Below are 22,458 nucleotides of genomic sequence, written 5' to 3'. Positions count from 1 at the left end.
AATTTAGGTTTCCAACACGTAAATCAAAATTTGAATTTATCATATAACTGGTAAACTAAGCATGCTCATATTAGTTATACCAAATAAATTTATTGTAGAAATGAGGCTCTTAAGAATTACTACCCAAACTTTGAATCGAGTGTTCAACACGACAAGCAAGGCATCGAAATTACACAAATCATGAAATGGTTACTAATAACTTATTAGGACTGAACCGCTCATAAAAACTATCAGTGATCAATTCGTATTCAATGTCTCTTAGGGTCACACAACACCATAAAAACACTATCTTAACAACCAAGAACACATTCTAAGCCATGAATCAAGAAAGAACCCCCAACATGCTTAATTACTCAAACCCCAACAAAACATCATGCTTAATAAGGTCATAACACCACTAAGGAGTATGACACCCTACCTTGTTGCTAAAATCTCGAGATGGAGCTCCTTCATGCCTCTAACACTCACATTCACCTTCCTTCTTATACTTATCTTAGAGGAAATGAAGCGATAAACTTTGTAGTCTCTCACAAACTATCCTCAAATCTAACTAGAAAAAAAGGAAATGGAGAAAAGAATGAAACATTACCTTGTCTTTCTATCACTCGTTGGCTTTGAATGAGAAGAATATGAATAATGCTTTTTCATCCTTTTTCCAAATCATTATTTACACAACTTATTTCTTAATAAACAACGACGACACATTTAATTTAGATCCAAGGGTCTAAATTGAATATGGAAAACCTCATTTAACCAAATAGTACATATCCATACAAGAAAAATATCTTATAACTTTTAGGGATAATAATTCATTAAAGAGCCCAACTTTTCCTTTGTTTTCACCTTAGAGATGCATAATTCCTTTATTTCAATTTAGTCATTAATTTCCTCCAAAATAAACTTTAACAAATAAGTTCTTCATCTCATATTTCAAATTTAATCCCCATATTACATAGAAATTGTCTAACTTGTCCTCAGAATATTTTTTTATTTACCAATTTAGTCCTTAATAAAATTCTGGGGTATTACACCTTGAGTATCATTAGCTCTCCCAAAAATTAAGAGGTCGTCGATAAAGAAAAGATGAGAAATTTTGAGTCTCTCCATGCATAAAATGAAGAGATAGGGTGAGATCAGATCTCATTGACGTAAGCCTCTTGAAGGGCTTAAATACTCGGTCTTCTCCCCATTCCAAAGAATATAAAATTTTAAACTTCAAACACTATGTAGTATCAAGTTAATCCAAATTCTAGGAAATCGAAATTGGACATGTGTGTCTTCAAGAAAACCCAACGAACCCTGTCATATTCTTTCTCAAGATCAATTTTTATCACAACAAGTATGTTCTTCCCTTTGAAATGTTTAATTTTATGAATAACCTCCTGAGCTAGGAGAATGTTGTTAGAAACATGTATTCCATAAATAAATGTAGTATCAAGTTAATCCAAATTCTAGGAAATCGAAATTGGACATGTGTGTCTTCAAGAAAACCCAACGAACCCTGTCATATTCTTTCTCAAGATCAATTTTTATCACAACAAGTATGTTCTTCCCTTTGAAATGTTTAATTTTATGAATAACCTCCTGAGCTAGGAGAATGTTGTTAGAAACATGTATTCCATAAATAAAACTTGCTTGAAGAGGATTAACTAGCTTCTCCAACAAAGGCCGAAGTCTGTTGACAACTTTGTGATAAGTTTGTAGGTCACTATACACAAACTTATAAGACGAAACTGTTTGAGAGAAACCATATGAGAGATTTTTGGGATCAAAGCAACTAAAATGTTATTTACATCATCCGAAAAAGTTGTTTCAAAAGCTGAAGTAACAATTGACGTAAGAGATGAACGAAAAGTAGGCCACAATTTTTCATAGACACCCGTATGAAAGCCATCACCACTAGGTGTCTTATAGGGTTTCATCCTGAATAGAGTACACTGGACATCATCTTCGGTCACTCCCCTAGTAAGCATGTTAATATCCTTCAAAGACAACTGTCGTCTTCGTCTTCGTATTCGACAGGGGTGTGCAAGTTCCATTATCCCCGGTATAAAGATCCATAAAATGACGTAAAGCCATCGAGAGAAGGGCTTGAGGGTCCCTCACCCAATCACCATCCATATTCTTCAACATGGAAATCTTATTCCTCTTATGACGGGTAATGGTGAAAACATAAAAAAAACCAAGTTTTTTTGTCACCTTATTGAAGCCATTGGACTCGGGATTTTGTAACTAGAATAATTCTTCTTGCTCCAATAGACGGTTTTACTCAACAACCAAAGAATCTTCGAGTAAATCCAGCTGGTGGGAGTAACGGTATGAAGGAATACGTTGTAAACCATTAATATGAGCTCAAAGTTACTTTTTACGACCACGGATATTCCCAAAGTGCTCGTGATTCCATTCTGAGAGTTGTTAAGTAAGTTTTTTAGACGCATCCACAAAGTCAGAACTAAGGGAGTGCCAAATATTATCAACCTGTCACGGGGCTAAACTTCTACTACTCGATTCGTGCGGCAATTAGACGATTTCCAGATCGAAATGACGCCTAAGTCAGCCTTAACCACATCCTTATGAGTCTCTGGCTCACAGAGTGATGAATAAACCCTCAAGAGTTAAATAACAATATAGAAGCAAAAACCCAATTGGGGTTAATCCAAGCCATCTGGGTTGAAGCGGATCTCCGAAGCATGAGAACTGTAGGAACTTTCTAAGTCACCACGACTTGAATCACTTTGGCACTTTGAAAGAACTCGAAAATGAACACTCTCGAGGCTATCTCTCCCTCACAATCGGCAACACAAGCCAGAAAGGCTTCAACACAAAGGAGTAAATGATGGCTAGAGTAAGGAACTCAGAGAGAGTAAGAGTAAATGCATGAGTTTTATTACTCTGAAAGATTGAAAAATGATGGAATGATTAAAAATGAGAGGAGGAGCTCTCTATTTATAGTTGTGGCCCTTAAGATCCAACGGTCTAGATCAAAGTACATCGATGACTTAGAATGAATCCTACCTTAACAAGAACTTTATCTATAAGGCATTTGAATTCAAACACAACATTATCCATAATTAATTATTTATCTCCCTAATTATTGGATAATATTATCCTTTCTGGAATCTTGAAGGAAGAAGCTAGATCTGATGGTTATTGGAAAAAGAACACTCTGTATTACTCTTCTACAGAGATCTGCGCACACAAGTTTTGATCCGAAACCACAAGCCTTGAAAAATTACCCCCATCAAACATGTAACACCCTCATTGCTTCTCTCGGATGCCTTGAAATTGATTCTTCACGGACTCGTAAGCATTCTCCAAGAACCAGGCCAACTCATCATGCCCAACAAGCCCAAATTTTATGCAATAGAACCCCTCTTGTGAACATTTGCGCTAATGTCCATATACCCAAAAGTTTAGTCCATGACATTCTCTCGCACTTGATCTAGCGACGCCCTCGTCGCTTGGTGATAAGACGGTCTTGATGACCTTGGACGCTTTAACAAAACACCTTGGCTTTCTCGCCTTGGTTAACACCGTCATGTCTTATCACAATCTTACGCATCGTGGCATTCATCTCAAATGTACGAAATCTATCATACTCGTTTTCATTCACCCAAACAAGGATACATTTGATCTAACGGCAAAGACTTGGATACTCCGACAACATACAACATGATAACTCAGATTCGTCGGTAACACTCGCCTGTCCCTAAGAACTCTAAAAGTCTCAGATGTCACTTCCAACCTTTGATAACTCCGCAAAAAGATGGTTAGGTCCTCGACCTATGCTCATCAGCAATGGAAAATCAAACTCAACACTTGGAACATGTTTGAGATGTCCCTCGATTTCCCTCAACACATTTTCTTTATGTGTCAGCCCTTTATACTCCACGAAGTCTAGCACTCCACACATCAATACTTATATCCTGAAGCTGGTGCTTCTACTCGTATCGACACTTCCTCCCTTGAAGTCTGGTGCAACTTTCACCCTTTTACATGAGTTGCAAGTTCTCGCCCATCATGTCTCTGGAAGACTTGGACTCCATCAACCACTTCTTGGTTGTCTCTTCGATGATAGTCCCCAAAACAATATTCCGCTCCCTTGGAACATCATCAACAAACTGAATGGCCATCACAGTCTTAGTCTCTCCCTTACTCTCTCGAAACAAGGGCACAATACATTACCGTTAGGAGTGTAAGATGCACATGACATCAACAAAAGGAAAGACAAAAGCCTTCACACGGTCAAGGAAACCCAACCCGATGACAAAGTCGAAGTCATCTAATGGGATCACCCTAAAGTCCTCCTTGCCGCTCCAGTCACCAATTTGTAGCTCTATCTTCCTGGCCACTCCAATAATTAGAATCTCTTTGGACTTGACAGTCTTGATCGCCCCCTTCGATGGATCGACTTTTAAACTAAGATTATTGGCAACCTTCTTTGATATAAATAAATTGGCTGCCCCTGAGTCTACTAAGGCAACTCTTGATTATCCGTAACATTGATGTTCACATACATCAACTCATTCTACTTTCGGCCTCCACTTGCCTTGGTAGAACTCAAAATCATTGAGCCAAATCTCACAGCCTCATTAACCCTGTCTTCATCCATGTCATTGGGTACATCGATCCTGGGCTTGTCCATCTTCTTGGACCACTCGACTTTATCTAGGCAAGCTTGCAACTCTTGTGGCCCCTTACTTAGGTGACCCTCCGTTTGTTCGTTTCTTGCCCTCGGCTTAAGGCACCTTTTAGTTTTACTTGTGCCACCATCACACATGTCTTCCCCATACTTGTTTTCACCACTTTAACGATCAGTGCTCAAATTCTCATCATTCGAATAAACTCCACTCGAATAAGTATCACTTGAAGAGCCTTGCTCCTCAGTGTTTGACTGACCCTCATCTCGGATTCTTTTGCCACTACCCACGACTTTCAACTTCGGCTTGGACGTCTTCTTGACTCCAAGTTCTATGATGGATTCGACGGATATCAAGGCTTTAGGTAACTCTTTGCTCACGGCTTCAATCCATATATGAAGGTGAAGAATGCATCTTCTTCAGTCAACTCTGGGACTTTGAGTATGAGTTCCTTGAACTGACTTGCATACTCCTTCAACGTCCCATCATGTCTAAGAGTCATCAACTTAGACCATGCCTCACTTTTGGCATGCATTGAGCTCAGTTGTTCTTGACACATATCGGGCTTTTTTAGCCCTTTGCCAACTTCAGCTTCCACAGCAGCAGCTACCTCCTCGGTATCCTTGGCAAGCTCCTTGGCAATATTGGGTTTGGACAACCCATCATGCTTCTGGTTCTGACTAACCTTGGTAGAAGTAAGCACCATTGAACCAAGCCTGGCAGGCTCACTACTCTAGACCTTGTCCTTTCACTTGGACTGCTTGGTTCGATTTGGGTATTACCGCACCATGTGTGGACCTTTGCATCGGAAACACTCCAGTTGCTCAGGTTTCTTTACCCTCATTTTCTTGCTTGGCCCTTGGCTTTCGCACCGAGCTTTACTTCGTTGGTGCAATCTTGCACCTTATGTTTTCCTCCGTACTAGAAACGCTTCAATGGCCCTCGCTTCTTTACCCTCAGCTTCACTGCTTCACTACTTGTATTGGAACTGAGCTTTTCTGTATTTGGGTAACTCTTGGCCCTATGTACTCCTTGACATCGGAAACACCTCAATGTATCTCGCTTGTTTACCCTCGACTTTTTTACCCCACTCGCATTCACGCCGAGCCTCACTCCTGGCTTGATTACTTTGACTCCCGTAGTCACACCATCTTTGGCTACTTGCCCTTCTGATTTGTCTTCTCCTCTGACAATAGTAGCAATGCAATTCTTCTCAGGACATCCTCTTATCATGTGAGGACCATCACAGAAGTAGCATTTAAGAGGCTTGCTACTCACATTCTTCTTTGACACGAACTTGGTCTTGCCATGATTTCCCGATAGCTTTATCCGACCACGATCAGTCGATGCCACTTATTGGCTACTCGGAGAGATTTCTCCACCATCTATCCATTGTCAATTGTCATAGTCTCCCCCATTTCCACCATTATCTTCGGGCATGGGTCTGGACGACTCATATTTGATTGGCTTGACACCTACAAGGTCACACATTAACTCGGCTATAGCTCCGACTTCCGAACAACTATGGGCATCACCTTGCTCACTGGCAAGCATCACCCCTGGTCTAAGTCCTTCGACGAAGGTCTTGAGCACACCACCATCACTCACTTCTCCCTTGTATAAGAGTAACTCACTCTTGAGCCCATCCATCTCTTCTCTCAAGGCTGTCACCTCGACCCTTAGTGTGTTACTCATCTCTATTAGCGTCCAATCGTAGAGACTCTGTTGTGCCACGTCCTTGAACCCATCCCTCATGGACTCTAGCTGTTCAAGATGGGACTCCACAACTCCTTGGACCTCCTTGGCTTCTTCCGCGAAGCTATCAAGGTTCTTGATCCTCATATCCAACGATCCTGGGATAACTCTCATGCTCTGTTTCACTAGCTTAATCCCACCACCATGGCTCTTCACATAGTTCTCTTTGGGAACAACTTTTCTTTGTTGTGCCATCACGCTTCCTTCCCACAAACTTGTCTGGAATACTCGTTAGATCCACAACAGTTTGTTTCAACTTGCTAAGATGTTTCTTGTCACAAGACAAGCTCAGATCACTATTGAATCCACAACACCTACACTCCGACTTGGTCTGACTCACTTCCACCAAACCACGTACAAAGCGATCATTGTCTGCCTGCAACGACTCGCTCTGTCACAACTTGCCAAAAAATCCAACTGTTATATTCGTTGTTACACTAACAAATCATTCTGGCACCACTTGTGGTGGGGCTACAACTACGCTATGATACCATCTGTCACGAGGTTAGACTTCTACTAGTCGATTCGTCAGGTACTTAAATGATTTCCAAGTCGAAATAGCGCCTGAGTCAGCCTTAACCACGTCCTTGTGAGTCTATGGCTCACTAAGCGATGAACAAACCCTCAAGGGTTAAATAACAATGCGGAAACTAAACTCAATTGGGGTTAATCCAAGCCACCTGAGTTGAAGCGGATCTCTAAAGCATGAGCATTGTGGGAACTTTCTAAGTCACCACGACTTGAATCACTTTGGAACTTTGAAAAAACTCAGAAAGGAACACTATCGAGGCTATCTTGCCCTCACGTTCGGCAACACAAGCCATGAAGACTTCAACAAAAAGAGACAAGCCAACAAGACTAAAAAGCTAAAAAGCTATAAGGCTAGAAAAAGGAACTCAGAGAGAGTAAGAGTAAATGCCTGAGTTTTATTACTCTGAAAGATTAACAAATGGTGAAATGATTACAAATGAGGGGAGAAGCTCTCTATTTATAATTGAGGCCCTCAATATCCAACGGTCTAGATCAAAGTACAATGACGGCTTAGAATGAATCCTACCTTAACAAGAACTCTATCTCTGAGGCATTTGAATTCAAACACAACATTATCCATAATTAATTATTTATCTCCTTAATTATTGGATAATATTATCCTTTCTGGAATCTTCGAATGAACGGGCCATATCTTATGGTTATAGGCAAGCCCAACATTCTGTATTACTCTTCTACAGAAATCTGCGCACACATGTCTCGGTCCGAATCCATGAGCCTTGACAAAATTTCCCCCATCAAATATGTAACACCATCGTCGCTTCTCTATAACGCCTCGGAATTGATCCTTCACGGACTCGTAAGCATTATCCAAGAATCGGGCCAACTCATCATGGCCAACAAGCCCAAAGTTTGCGCAATAGAACCCCTCCTGTGAACATTTGTGCTAATGTCCATGGACCCAAAAGTTTAGTCCGTGACAATATCATGAAAACCATCATTCGAGAACCACATTGCTTGGAACCAGAATGGGCGCTTGTCTTTAGCTATCAGTTGAGCCTGATTAAACTGAATAAGGAGCAGTCAATGATCAAAATAAAGTCGGGGAAGATGGGTGACAAGTGCTTCTAGAAAGCAGGACCTCTAGTTTTCGTTTGCCAAAATTATGTCAAGACGTGCTTGAGATTTGGTAGTCTCATGATGCATGTTCCACCAGGTAAATGGAGTACCTTGATAACCCAGATCTAAAAGGCTACAATTAGAAATCATCTCATGAAATAACCAGAATCTAAGAGATGAGGGCCTTCTTCCTCTAAATTTCTCATTCGAAAAAAGAATATCATTGAAATTCATGGATACCATCTAAATGAGCGAGAAGGAACCAATAAAATCTTTTAATTGGGACCAAAGTCTTCAATGTGTTTCAAGAGTCGAACTCGTATAAACCATAGAGAATAAGAACGTATCAAAATCATGATGCGTCACAATGTAGTGGACAACTTGGTGAGATGAGTGAATAATGTCAACGACAATAACTTGATCATCCCAAACCACCCAAATACCACCAGCAAAACCCAAAAGGTCAACAATGTGAACTTTAAGAAACTATAGCTTTTTAGTAATATGACTAGCCAAATGACCAGAAATATGGGGTTCAACGATAACAAGAATACTAGGCTTATTATTAAGAATCATGTCACAATCATTACAAATAAAGATCATATTTCTTGGACTTCGACGGTTCTAAATTAAGAAATCCATTAACAAGAGATTTGGGGTGTAACACCTAAATCTGATACGACATATAGTCGACCGATTAGAGCATCACATGGGCCCATCAGATCAACAACCCAAAAATTTTCTTTTAAAAACAACCATTTAGAAACCATGAAATCATACAAAATAATATAAGTTTACAATACAAGGGAGCTCCCAAAATAAATAAATCAAAAGTATAATCGAGTATTTAAAATCAATTATGACTTAAGTACAAGAAGGTCTATAAATTATACATGCCCTTTAAATAAGATAGACTCAAGATGTAGTGTAACTGCTTGGTTGTGTGGAATATCTGTAAAGCGACTGGCTCCTTGAATGCTCCACCTATAGACCTGTGAACGAAAACACGATTCCGAACGTTGAGCTCACTAGCCCAGTTCCACACTAACAACAATGTCATACTAAAAGTGTTCATAAATGCTCATCCTTGTATATCAATAACACAAGTGAGTATGCACACATACTCATGCTATTCTAGGGTAAAAGTCATAGTACGACCAAGGGATTACTGCATCTCGGAGCTCTCATACCCCTTTAGTCTACGTGGATGTGAATCTGGAATTATTGCATCGGATTTGACAGCCAACTAACCCACCCCTTGCGAGTGTTAAGGCCTTGTGCCATGGTCAGCCATAAGTGCCATGGTCAGTCATAAGTGCCTTGTGCACTATCTACGTATATCCAGACAATCTATACTTCGTCTATCCAGACAATATATACTTGCGGCTATCCTTGTCATTTTCTTGAGCTTCAAACATGGCTAATATTGTGTCATCTTAATTAATGTTGTTTATAGTTGCAGAGGCCAATAGAAAAAGTTGCGTGATGTTGATAGTGGGCTTGCAGAGGCCAATAGAAAAAGTTCAGAATTGGAAATAAAATTGCAAGAGATAGAAGCTCGCGAAAGTGTTCTTCAAAGAGAGCATCTCTCCTTAGTTGCAGAGTATTTCTCTTAATCTACTTTTAATCATGTGTTCAGATGGTTGTTTTATGCTCACTTCTCATGATAAATTTCTTTCATGATGCATTTGGAACTGCTTCTAGATGAGAAGCACATCATACAACTTTTTACAAACAGAGGGAAGACTTGAATGAGTGGGAGAAGAGAGGTTGACTGAACTTCGAAGAATGCTTAACCAGAGGGAGAAAAAGGCAAATAAGAGTGAAAGCCTTTTCAAGCAGAAAGAGAAAAGCCTTGAAGAGCTGTAAAATAATATTGATTTATCCACATTGAAGTTAAAGGAGATGGAAGATGATATAGGATAACGTTTCACAGACTTGGTTTCAAAAGAAAAAGTGGTTTTTGTGCCTAATTTAGTAATTATTTTATTATGAGTTTGTTCCTGAATTCTGATTATTGCTTTTTGTTAAATATTGTAGGAAGCTTAGTCCGTGAGAAGTACCTTAGAGGCAAAAGAGAAGGATCTAGTTGCATTGGAAGAAATGCTTACTGCTAGAGAAAGGGTGAGATAAAATATTTGTCATTTTATCTTGGCTTGTAAATAATGTAAAAAAATGCCATATTTCCTTGTTACTCTTTTTTTTTTTTGCTTCAATAGTGTTGGTATTTAGCCATTTCTTTTGGCACCTTGCATTGTGTTTTGCACTTTCCATGCATAAGAAACACACCAAGCATGTATAAGTCTTTGCTGGTCGTGAGACTATTTTTTTTAAGGTAAGCATCCTTTTAGAGGATCAACATGCTATTAATTGGATCATGAGGAATTTGGTGGCACATTAACTTCATTGTGGTGTCCTATTTGCATTCATGAGACCTTAAGATATGAAAGTAATGATGCTAAAATTTCTTTATTAAACGTTTAAAAGTTTCCATAGTGATTGTGGGTAACTTTTTTTCCTTTATAAATACAAAGAACTACAATTAGGTGCTATAAATTTGATAAATGATTGTATATATTATTCACATCACATGTGCTTTATTACAGTTGCATGTAACAATGATCATATTTTTTAGGCAAACAACGATGTCTGAAAAATTGCTAAGTATTCTCTAAACACAGATGCTTACATCTTTCTTTTTCTTGTATACGGCTACATTATTGAACGTATTAGTTTTTTATTGTATGTATGTCCATGATATTATGCCTCAAGTTCTTTTTCTCCTTGGGTCCTTATAGGTGGAGATTCAGAAACTTATCGATGAGCAAAGGGTTATTCTACATGCTAAAATGCAGGAATTTGAATTGGAACTGGGAGAAAAGAGGAAGTCTGTTGATGAGGAACTAGAAAGCAAGATACATGAAGTAAAGCAGCAGGAAGCTGAAGTTAATCACAAGGAAGAAAGTTGAGGAAGGAAGAACAGGCACTGGATAAGAAGTTTGAGAGAATGAAGGAGAAAGAAAATGACCTTGAGGTGAGGTTGGAAACGGTCAAAGACAAAGAGAAATTTTTGAAAACTGAGGACAAAAGGTTAGAGTTGGAAAAGCAGCAGTTGTATACTGCTAGAGAGAACTTACAGGCTCTCAAAGATGAGATTGATAATATAGGTTCTGAAACTAGTCAACAAAAGTTACAAATTTGAGAAGAGTCTGAAAAGCTTAAAATTACTGAACATGAGAGAGTTGAACATATCCGATTGCAGTCTGAATTGAAGCTGCAGATAGTCAACTGCAGATGTCAAGAGGAGTTACTTTTGAAGGAAAACGAGGACCTCAAATAGAAAATGGAAAATTTTAAGAAAGAGTGGGATGTTTTGGATGAAAAAAGAGCTGAAATCCTTATGCTGCAAAAGAAAATTAACAAAAAAAAAAAGGAAAAGTTTGAAAAGTTGCAACATTCAGAGGAAGAAAGATTGAAGAAAGAAGAATCCACTATATTTCTAGGGAGATAGAATCAGTCAGGCTGCAGAAAGAATCCTTTGAAGCCACAATGAAGCATGAAAAATCAATTTTACTTGAAGAAGCTTAGAATGAGCGAATTAAAATGCTTCAAGATTTTGAGTTGTAGAAAATGAATCTTGAAACTGATATGCATAATAGATTTGATCAAATGCATAAAGATCTACAAGAAAGGATTGACACATTTGAGGAGGTGAAGGAGAGAGAACTTGCTAGTTTGAGATGCTCTAAACTAGGGTTTCAAATGCGGTCTGAAAATGTGATAGCGCCCACAAAATAGCGGTAGCGCCACCGTCTAAATTACCCGCTACACCTGCAATGGCCACAATCACGGTAAACACGGAATGACCTAAAATGTGACCGCGACCGCGATTTGAAACCATGCTCTAAAGAAGATGTTGAGAGTGAAGTGGAAGTACTTAAGTCTGCGAAGTGTGCTGTAGAACGAAGAAAAAATGAAGTTGCAGTTAACAGGGATAATCTGAAAGAGCAGCAACTAGAAATGCAGAAGGATATTGATGAACTTGGTATCCTTAGCAGCAGACTCAAAGACCAGTGGAAACAGTTTATCTGTGAAAGACATAGCTTCCTTGAATTTGTTGAGAAGTACAAGTCATGCAAGAACTGCCGAGAAGTAACAAGGGACTTCGTACTCTCTAACTTCCAAATTCCTGATTTGCAGGTGTAGACACCTGTTTTTGTACGGGTTTACAAAAACATTTTATTATATTATATATTTATTTATTATTATTATTATTATATTTTTATTTTATTTTATTATTTTTGCAGGCTCGTACTTAACAACCTTGATTTAGTGAGATTCAGAAAATAAACCAACGTATTTGAGTTCTATTGAAACACTAAAACCAACGTATTTGAGTACTATTGAAACACTAAAACCGAAGCATTTTGAGTCCAAGTAGGACTCTAAATCTGAGCTAAAAATAGTTTTATTTAGACTATAGATAGACTTATGCATCAAGAGGAAATGACAGAGAAAAACGTGGAACCAAAATCAGAAGAAGGGGCAACGATTTGGAAAAACTGAGGGAAGAAAAGAACAAAAAATAAGCGTGGAGGATCCAAAGCCAGTATCTAAAAGCACGAGGAGTGACAGAACATTTTCATTGCAAATCCAGTTTCTCTACACGCAAAACATAGGAGATGTAATAACTTTTGACTTATTATTTTTATTTCATTTTTTATTTATTTACTTTATATATATTTTTCATTTTCTCCTAATTTTAAAATTTTTAATTTCATTTTACATTGTTATATATATATATATATATATTTATTTTTTATTTTTTATTAATATTATTATATTAATATTTTTATTATTCTTTTCTCATGTTTATTTTCATTTTTACAATCCAACACTTTTAACTTTTTGGGGATACTTTCAATCGATCAAAGATAATTAATTCGAATTGAATTTTTAAATTTCAATTTCAATTTTGATTTTCGTAATTAAGACAACCGATGAATTAATTGGTACCGAAAGGGCGGTTCAAGGGAGTTAATCCTTCCTTGACCGTAACCGACTCCCGAACCCGACACATTTCTGGTACAACGTAGATCAGGTAAGATGGTGTCCGATCTACCTAAATTCGTTTTAAATGGTCGGTGGCGACTCCAATTCATTTAATATAAGTCGAAGCCCAATTCGGGGCCCAACCGAAAGACGGTCGCGACAGCTTGGCGACTCTGCTGGGGACAAGTAAGTGAGTTAGGCCGAAATTAATTTTCGATGCCTTTTTATGTGAAAATGGTAAATTTTAATTTTAATTTATTTATTCGATTCCAATTATTTACATTTGATTATTTTTCAAATAAATAGTTGTACTGATGTTTTCTTTCAATGATTTCAAATATTTGAAAAAAAATTCATATTTGGCTCTATACCCGAGCTCCGAACCTTTTAAGTGGGGGTGAAAGCGACGCCTTCGTGGGAATTTATTCTCCGTATGGGCTTAGCAAGTAACCTTCGGGATTCATATACCTTATGCCTTCGAGTGAATTTATTCTCCATATGGGCATAAGGGAATGTGTCCTCTCGAGTTTAACTTAGTCCACATAAGCTTGTAATGGGCTTAGGACTAAGGGTCTGGCAAGCCCAAAGGGGAACCAACAAGGAGAACTCGAGTACATTTTTTAGAACCTAAACCGGGAGAGTACAGGGAATTAGAGCCCACCCCAAAACCTCATTCTAAACCCTAGGCTACTTTGTTTCATGCTTTACTTTCTGTTCAAAACATACGAACTAGACAAATATGCGGTTAGGATTTGTTTGAAATTAGCATGCGGGATAGAGATCATGTCTGGGTAGTAATTAAAGCATGTGGGGTAAACATCATGTGGGGTAGGACTTTTATTTTTCATGATTATTTTTTATTATTTTCACCTCACTAACTCTTTTCATTTTTATTTTATTTTATTTTCATCACTTGCATCATTTAAAAGAGGTGTTGATCCACAAAAAATGTGTTTGTTAAACATGAATAATCTGCATTAATGGACAAAGGGGTTGTAATGCAAGAGATGAAAATACAGAGGAGAATCTATAAGGCGACTATGTGTCACATTCAATCCAAAAGACATTGTGTCCATAATTGAAGAGTTTATCACACTGCTGCATTATAAAGGACTCAGAATGAACTGGGTCTACATCAAGCACAATGAAAGTCTATCTTTGAAGAACTGACTGGCAGAGGTTGCAGGGGCAAGATGAAGGGAGTCCCTTCAAAGACAATAATTGCAAAACGATAGCTGAAATTGGAGACCCTTACTGACGAATTCAAGAAACAGACAAATGAACTTTACATAGTTCCTATCAATTGAAAGATAAATGCCAGAGATGCAGTCATTCGAGACTTCTTGGGCCAGTACAAAAAGCAACTCAACATTTGTACGGTTCATCCAGAGAAGCCAGAGCTGTTCGACAGGTTATTCAACCGGTGACAGACAAAGGCAGAAGACTAGTCAACATGTCAGAAGTTGTCAGGATATTTTTGTCTTTTAAAAGATAAAACATTTTTTCCTCCAATAAGAATTATTTCTAATAACAGACACATTTTTTGATCAATGCCTCGAACATTGCATGCATCATGCATTCCTGCATATTTCGAATTATTTTTCTCTTTTATTACACTCACATGTCTCATAAAAATGAGAACATTTTGATTCTATTCCCAGGACCTACAAAGAGCTTTAGCAGCAACTTCTTGACACCCATGTAGTGTCACCATACCTGGTGGAAACTATAAAGTCCCCATACCCCAAGCGGTATGACGAGAATGCTCATTGTGAATTTCACAGAGGTATCCCAGGGCACACAATTGAGAATTGCTACGCATTTAAGAGAGTCGTGCAGAAGATGCGTAACCAAAACTGGATCAACTTCAATAACTTGGGGGCATCCAAGTGAGGAAGATCATTTCATCATTTGAGGCATTCTGTTTGAATTTTTTTTTATTTTTTTCTCAAGTTTTTGTAAGGACTTTTAAATAAATTTATGTTACTTTAAAGATGTTAAGCATTGAATCACATTTGCAAACTTGCAATTCTTTGAATATTATCTGAATTAAGAAACTCTGTAAATGGTTCAAAGTTACATATCTTTGACGAAGTAACATGATTTAAAACAAGGAATTTGACTTTACCCAAAATATACACTCAAACACCGTACCTTGCTCTTGCAATAAACCAATATAACCTTTTCCTTTCATAAGGTGCGGACAACATGGGGCATCCTTTTGCATATGACATTAGTATACCTTTTATTTAAGACGTTCAATAATGATCATTATCTTTACAGATGGGAATAGTCGAGTAGGTAAATCTAGTTTAGGTCAGTTGTTTGGAAATTGAACTCTAAAAATGAGATTCCTTGACTTTCAACAACACTTAGACTATAGTAGGTTCTTCTTGACAAACTTAAGAAATTAAATCCGTAAAGCTGAGCTATTCCACTAAGGAAATTGGTTATAGAGGAAACTTGAAAGTCATGGCCTTATGAGTAGATTACGTTTAAAACATGACATTGCTCGAACACTTGGCAATTCGGTGTTTGCTCCACTGCTATTGTCCGACCGAAGACTTTGTGATGAGATGAACCCTTCAGTTAACTTAATTATAATGTTAAGTTGTCCCTCTAAAGAAATTGGTTAAACACCCCGACTTTATGGATTCAGCTAGCCAGATAACGGCAAATTAAATCAATTTTATCTAAGCAAGAAATTTTCGGTAATGATGGACTAAGGGAGTTAAGAAACACCTGTTATAGTCAACTGCACACGAGCACTCAGGAATTTCATTTTTACATTGATATTTCTGCACTACCTTTGTTAGAGGAGCTTACGAGGCTTGAACAAATGGAAGATTTCAGAGGACCAAAATAAAAGGTCTAGTAATTGATCATGCTAGTTACGTCATTTTGTCCACACCCAATTAAAATGCCAAACAAAAAAAAACACGTTGCAATAACAAAAAAAAATGACCTTTTTATAGCTGAAACCTTAGGTCAACCTAAAGCCAACTCATCCATTTGAACATTTGTCAAAAAGCTGTAACTCTGAAAGCATTAAAAGAGCTATTGATTCCTTTGATATACTTTGAACTCATGTTTATAATTTGATTCAATTGCAAACAATATTTTATAGAATTTTTATCCTTTTCCCTCCTAAAACAAGAAAAATGAGAAAAACATTTTCAAACAGGACAATCTCAAATATGAAAGGTTTGTAAAGCCAACGCTTGAAATGGGGCATGGTCGTTTCCAACGACAAGACCAACAGACAAAAAATGAGGCTTCATCCAAGAGATAAAACAGAATTAATTCATGTTGCATTCATCTTAGACACACTTAAGAGCATCACATTTATCATTTTTAGCACACATATTTTTTTACAGCTTTTAGAGTCAAATTTCAACTTCAAGATGAAAGATAATCGATTCAAAAAGTGCATTCGGAAATTGATGGTGGTTGCTCAACTTCACAGCGAAGGGGCGACTGACAGTCAACAAACAACTTTTTAGTTTCATTCAGAGTCAATTTTAACTTCACAACGAATGATATTGGACTCGAGACAACACAAGCTCAACTTCACAGCGAAGGGGCGGCTGACTGTTAACAAACAACTTTATAGTTTCATTCAGAGTCAATTTCAACTTCATAGCGAAGGATATTGGACTTGAGACAACACAAGCTCAACTTCACAGCGAAGGGGCGGCTGACTGTCAACAAACAACTTTCCAGTTTCAGAGTCAATTTCAACTTCACGGCGAAGGATATTGGCCTCGAAACAGCACAAATATTTGGATTTCAACTTCACGACAAAGGATATCCAATTCGATGCTCAACTTCACAACGAAGGGTCATCCACGGTTTCAACTTCACGGCGAAGGGAATCGTGCCCACCAAAGGCCTTCGAGTTCGACTACGCTCAGCTCCAAGGCACGTCATTTGCAGCATAACTTAAATCAATAAAGGTTATCTGCCAACCAAAGATCCTCGAGTTCGATTACACTCATCTTCGATGGCACATCATTTACAGCATAACTCAAGGCTAGAAGGGTTATCTGTGACCAAAAGACATTCGAGTTCGACTACGCTCAGCTCCAAGGCATATCATTTGCAGTATAACTTAAGTCGAGAAGGTTTATCTTCCAACCAAAGACCTTCGAGTTCGATTACGCTCAGCTCCAAGGCACATCATTTGTAGCATAGCTTAAGTTGAGAAGGGTTATCTGCCAAAAACCCTCGAGTTCAATTACACTCAGCTTCGAGGGCATATCATTTATAGCATAACTCAAGGATAGAAGGGTTATCTGTGACCAAAAGACCTTTGAGTTCGACTACGCTCAGCTCCAAGGCATATCATTTGCAGCATAGCTTAAGTCGAGAAGGGCTATCTGCCAAAGACCCTCGAGTTTGATTACACTCAGCTTCGAGGGCACATCATTTACGGCATAACTTAAGGCTAGAAAGGTTATCTGTCAACAAAGACCTTCGAGTTCGACTCCACTCAGCTCAAAGGCGCCATCATTTGCAGCATAGCTCAGGACAAGAAGGGATATCTGCCAAAGACCTTCGAGTTCGATTTCATTCAGCTCGAGGGCATATCAATCGCGTTGCATCAGCAAGGAACTACTTTCTGGTCAAATTTTTACACCCAGATCTCTAAATCGAGAAGAAGATCAAGGTCGACCAAAATTGGCAACAAAGAGTCACTTTCCGATTCCCTACGATTTCAACTTCAAGAAGAATGATATTGTGCCCAATGGATAGACTTATTGTCACAACAAACACTATCAAGTTTCAAATCAAAGAGAACCGAACAAAAACTGGTTATCTTTTTCATCTTTGTCATATTCTTGTTAACACAAAAATGTGCAAAGAGGGGTAGCTGTAGACACCCGTTTTTGTCCGGATCTACAAAAATATTTTATTTTATTATATATTTATTTATTTATTATTATATTTTTATTTTATTATTTTTGCAGGCCCCGCACTCAACGACCTCGATTTAATGAGATTTATAAAACAAACTAACATATTTGAGTCTTATTAAAACACTAAAACCGAAGCATTTTGAGTCCAAGTATGACTCTAAATCTGAGCTAAAAATAGTTTTCTTTAGACTATAAATAGACTCATGCATCAAGAGGAAATTACACAGAGAAAAACGTGGAACCAAAATCAGAAGAACATGCAACAATTTGGAAAAAACTGAGGGAAGAAAATGACAAAAAATAAGCTTGGAGGATTCAACGCCAGTATCTAAAAGCACGAGGAGTGACAGAACATTTTCATTGTAAATCTAGTTTCTCTACACGCAAACATGGGAGATGTAATAACTTTTGACTTATTCTTTTTATTTTATTTTTTTTATTTATTTACTTTATATATATTTTTCATTTTCTCATAATTTTAATATTTTTTATTTCTTTTTACATTGTTTTATATATATATATATTTATTTTTTATTAATATTATTATATTAATATTTTTTATTATTCTTTTCTCATGTTTTGTTTTTATTTTTACAATCCAACACTTTTAACTTTTTAGGGATATTTTTAATCGATCAAAGATAATTAATTCGAATTGAATTTTTAAATTTCAATTTAAATTTTGATTTTCGCGATTAAGACAACCTATGAATTAATTGGTATCGAAAGGGCGGTTCAAGGGTGCTAATCATTCTTTGATCGTAACCGACTCCCGAACTTGATACGTTTTTGGTACAACGCAGATCAGGTAAGATGGTGTACGACCTATCTAAATTCATTTTAAATGATCGGTGACGACTCAAATTCATTTAATCTAAGTCGAAGTCCAATTCGAGACCCAACTGAAAGACAGTCGCGACAGCATGAAATCCCTCCTCTTCCTCGATTAGCTGATGAAACCTTAAGCTGTCATCAAGGTTATATAGGTGTTTCTGGTGTTACAAATATCAGGAGATCTCCTGAAGCTGATGCCGCATATCCAGAATCTGCCAGGCGCATATCCTGGCTCCGCAAATGCACTAAGATTTTTAGCATTTAACCGACCAAGGGAAATGGAAGTAAAGATGATGGGCCTAGTATGCTTACTGCTACAGAAGCAGGAGCTGCTATTCAAGAAGAGGCAAGAGAGCCGTATATAGGGATTCCAGGTGACTCCATCCATAACCAATTGCCACAATCTAATGCGGTGAGAGAGGTGGGTGATGAATCTATCCCATCTGCTGATCAGAGCTTTAGTGAGAGTAAGGTGCAAGAAATTTCTGAAGATTCTCTGCAGTCAGAGCAGAAGAGTGATCACCGCAATCACCACAAACCTAGAAGGAAACCTAAATCTGGACTGGGTCGAACACACTCTGTGAAGGCTGTAGTTGAAGAAGCAAAACTATTCCTTGGCAAAAACCCTGAAGGACCTGAGCCTAGTAAGAGGGTGCAGCCACACGAAACCAGCCATGTCAGTGAAGAAAGTGCTGGTGTTTCTAGTCATACTGCCAAGGGGGTAAGAGCATGCAGTAATGCAAGAAAGCAGCAACTCCCACAAAATTCGAAAGTTAGTGAGTTGGATGCTGCAGACAGTGAAGGACACTCTGGGAGTGTCACAACTGGTGGGAGAAGGAAGAGGCAACAACCAGTTGCTCCGGGCCTCCCAACCCCAGGAGAAATCCGATACAATCTCAGGCGATCCAGGGGGTAAGTTCCATTTTATTGTATATGTAATATTCTCAATGACTTCTAGGAATATGCCATACAATGTTGCTTTTAATGTTGTGAGATGCTTTGACTAGATTCTGATAAATTTCCCTTTTAATTAATTGAAAGGAAGAAATACTGATTTGTTGTTTTATAGGATTCTCTTTTAAAAGAATTTTATTCTGAGTTTTTTAAAGTGCCAAGTCTGCCTTTGCGTGCTAAACTTGCTTCTGTCGATCCTTTAATTGGGTTGGCTGTTAATATTGAAATAAAAATGGGTTTATCAGCCCTTTTGAGGCTCTTCTGCAGATCAGATCGTTCGGCTACCACTCTCTTCTCTTGGACTGGAAAATATCTGTTTGGAATGAAAAGTGTCTCGAGACGAGCATTAGATGTTAAATTGATTTGCTGAGCTTATTTCTTTTGTTTTTGAGGAGAAAACAGTGAAATTTAAATATAGTATATGATATTATATAATAGCATATTATAATTTATTACATGTTATAAATATATATATACGAATAAATTGAGTTGATTCTCACATCAGCACTCCTCGATCCTCTCTAAAGAACTATATATCAGTACATTGTTTAGGATTCAAATAGAACAATTGAAGTTTCGGGATTCAGTCGTACTATTTAGCTGCATATGATGTGTTAGACGTGGAATTAACGGATTAGAAGTAGTAAAAAAGAAAAAAAAAACTTTTTGGTCCCATTTTTAAACATTATTATTGCTTAAAAGTTTTCAAAAGGGATGTTTCTGAACTTGACAATTACTGTTTAAATGACAATTTATGCTGAAGTTTGGAGGTCATTTACTCATTTCATACTTGTTTGTGTTGAATTATGGTGCAAGCACGATTATATTGTTAAGATTTGAATACAATGGTACGTGCCAAGATAAATATGAAACAAAAAACAAAAGTCCTCTACAACATAGATGCATACTGAAATTTTGAAGTCTGATTTTTGTTTCATTACATTGAATGTTATGATCTGTGTTTTCAGGTGTTGGTGAATGTTTACAGTATTGGAATGCCTAATTGCATAGAAGGGAATCTTTTATGCATATTTAATTATGTTCCGTAGAAAGGATCTTTTATGGAGGATATCGTTGTCCATTATTCTATTTAATTGTGTAAAATAGAAAGTTTCTTTTGTGGAGGAAACCATTTTTCTATTTAATGGGGTTTTTTTCTATATTTGGATCATATTTTTGTGTTCTTACATTGATTGTATTGGTCAATTGGATATGATTAAAGCTTCACAAGTGGTGAAAACTATTGATTCTTCTAACAAACCTTCTATAAATATTTTTACAGTACAGCCACAGCCACAGCAGCGCAAGCCTCATCTGATGTCTCGAAGACTAGGAAGGAGCCTGATGATGGTGGGTTGGATGGAGAAGGGGATACTGGGAACAGAAGAAATAGGAAGTAGCCTGATGATGGTGCATTGGAGGGAGAAGTGGATACTGGGAACAGAAGATCTAATTTAGCACAGGTCACGGCATTGAAACATGTGGAGATTTTGGAAAGCAAGGCAGTTAAGGTAAATCCTGAACCATTTGTGTTGGGATGATATGATTTCCATCATCGGTCTTGTTTTTACTCTACCACAAACCTTATTATGCAGATCAAAACAAGTGTGGATGTCGATAACAACACAGCAGCAAAGTCAGTTGAGAATGTGGATTTGATTGAGGAAGTAAATGTTACAGCTGAAAATGGCGATGAAGATGAGAGTGGGGGCAAAATCAACAAGGATGATGAAGAGTATGAGGATGATTATGAGATAGAACATCCAGGTGACGTCTCAATTGGAAAGAAAATCTGGACATTTTTCACTTCATGAGGGCTAGTATTTTGTCTTTGTTTTCTTCTTTCGAGACTGGAGATGGATTACTCAATTGTATGCTAGCCTTTGACACAATAAGGTAACCAGAATGTGCTTCAGCTTCTGAGCTTTGCATTGTATCTTTGTGTGTGACTTATGTAGTAATGTTTCCTGTCTGTATTCCCCGAAGGAAAGCAATGTGCAAGTGGTAACAACAATTAATTTCTAGTTCATTTTGTACGCTAGATTCTTTAATTGAAAGTAAGTTAAACCTCATTTATCATTATCCCATGTGCAAAATTACTGCAGAGCCGAACTTTGCCTTCTTCCCTGTTGCTGGAAATTATATTGGATTGCAATGCAGGACTATGGAATGCATGTTTGTTTGATTGGCTAGGTTTAGTTGGATTCCAAGGGAATGAGATTTGTGCTTGTTATTTGTTCTCGTGGATTAGTGGGTTGCCTATTCTATTATTGGTCTAAAAAAAGATTAATTTCATGGAGTCAGATAGATTGTAATTGCCCAAGTACAGTTAGCATGGAGTGCAGGACAAGTCAAAGTTTGATTATGACATGCCATTCAATATTTTAATATACGAACATGTCTCTCTTGCTCTCCAGTTGAGTCGTTTTCATGCAAAGAAATTCAATGAACCAGTTTGAGGATTTACATATTCTATAATGAATTTGGAAGTAGGGTCGATTTCATTTCCAGCTTGGTTTAGTATCCTAAAATTTCTTTTTGATCAAGAAAGTAGGTATAATAATAAGACTAAGATGTAACTATAGCACATATTTGGTTTATATTCGGCATGAGTCCCAAATTTAACCACCGAGTCAAAGGCTGTTTTGTCCTTGCAATTTCATCACATCTCTCTCTCATTCTGAACGTCTGAGTCT

General features: G+C 37.6%; 1 protein-coding gene and 1 pseudogene across 1 annotated transcript; both read left to right on the top strand.

Moving 5' to 3' along the window:
* Positions 1-7,638: 7,638 nt before the first annotated feature.
* LOC120215780 lies at positions 7,639-13,266 on the top strand (annotated as a pseudogene).
* On the top strand, positions 11,967-21,835 carry LOC120215981 (protein CROWDED NUCLEI 3-like). Its single transcript, XM_039213510.1, has 4 exons — positions 11,967-12,205; positions 18,897-19,720; positions 21,045-21,273; positions 21,358-21,835. Exons 2-3 carry the CDS (start codon positions 19,113-19,115, stop codon positions 21,160-21,162), a joined length of 726 nt encoding a protein of 241 aa, XP_039069441.1. The 5' UTR covers positions 11,967-12,205; positions 18,897-19,112; the 3' UTR covers positions 21,163-21,273; positions 21,358-21,835.
* Positions 21,836-22,458: the final 623 nt, after the last annotated feature.

Source organism: Hibiscus syriacus, unplaced genomic scaffold, assembly GCF_006381635.1.
Source record: "Hibiscus syriacus cultivar Baekdansim isolate YM2019G1 unplaced genomic scaffold, ASM638163v2 tig00110156_pilon, whole genome shotgun sequence".
NCBI lineage: Eukaryota > Viridiplantae > Streptophyta > Magnoliopsida > Malvales > Malvaceae > Hibiscus > Hibiscus syriacus.
This window is presented reverse-complemented; position numbering and strand designations above follow the sequence as displayed.

What these genes read in the sequence shown, in the direction of transcription:
- LOC120215981 (XM_039213510.1), top strand. Translation starts at nt 19,113, where the DNA reads ATGCTTACTGCTACAGAAGCAGGAGCTGCTATTCAAGAAGAGGCAAGA. An exon ending in AATCTCAGGCGATCCAGGGG is followed by an intron (nt 19,721 to 21,044) that starts GTAAGTTCCATT and finishes ATATTTTTACAG; the next exon opens with TACAGCCACAGCCACAGCAG.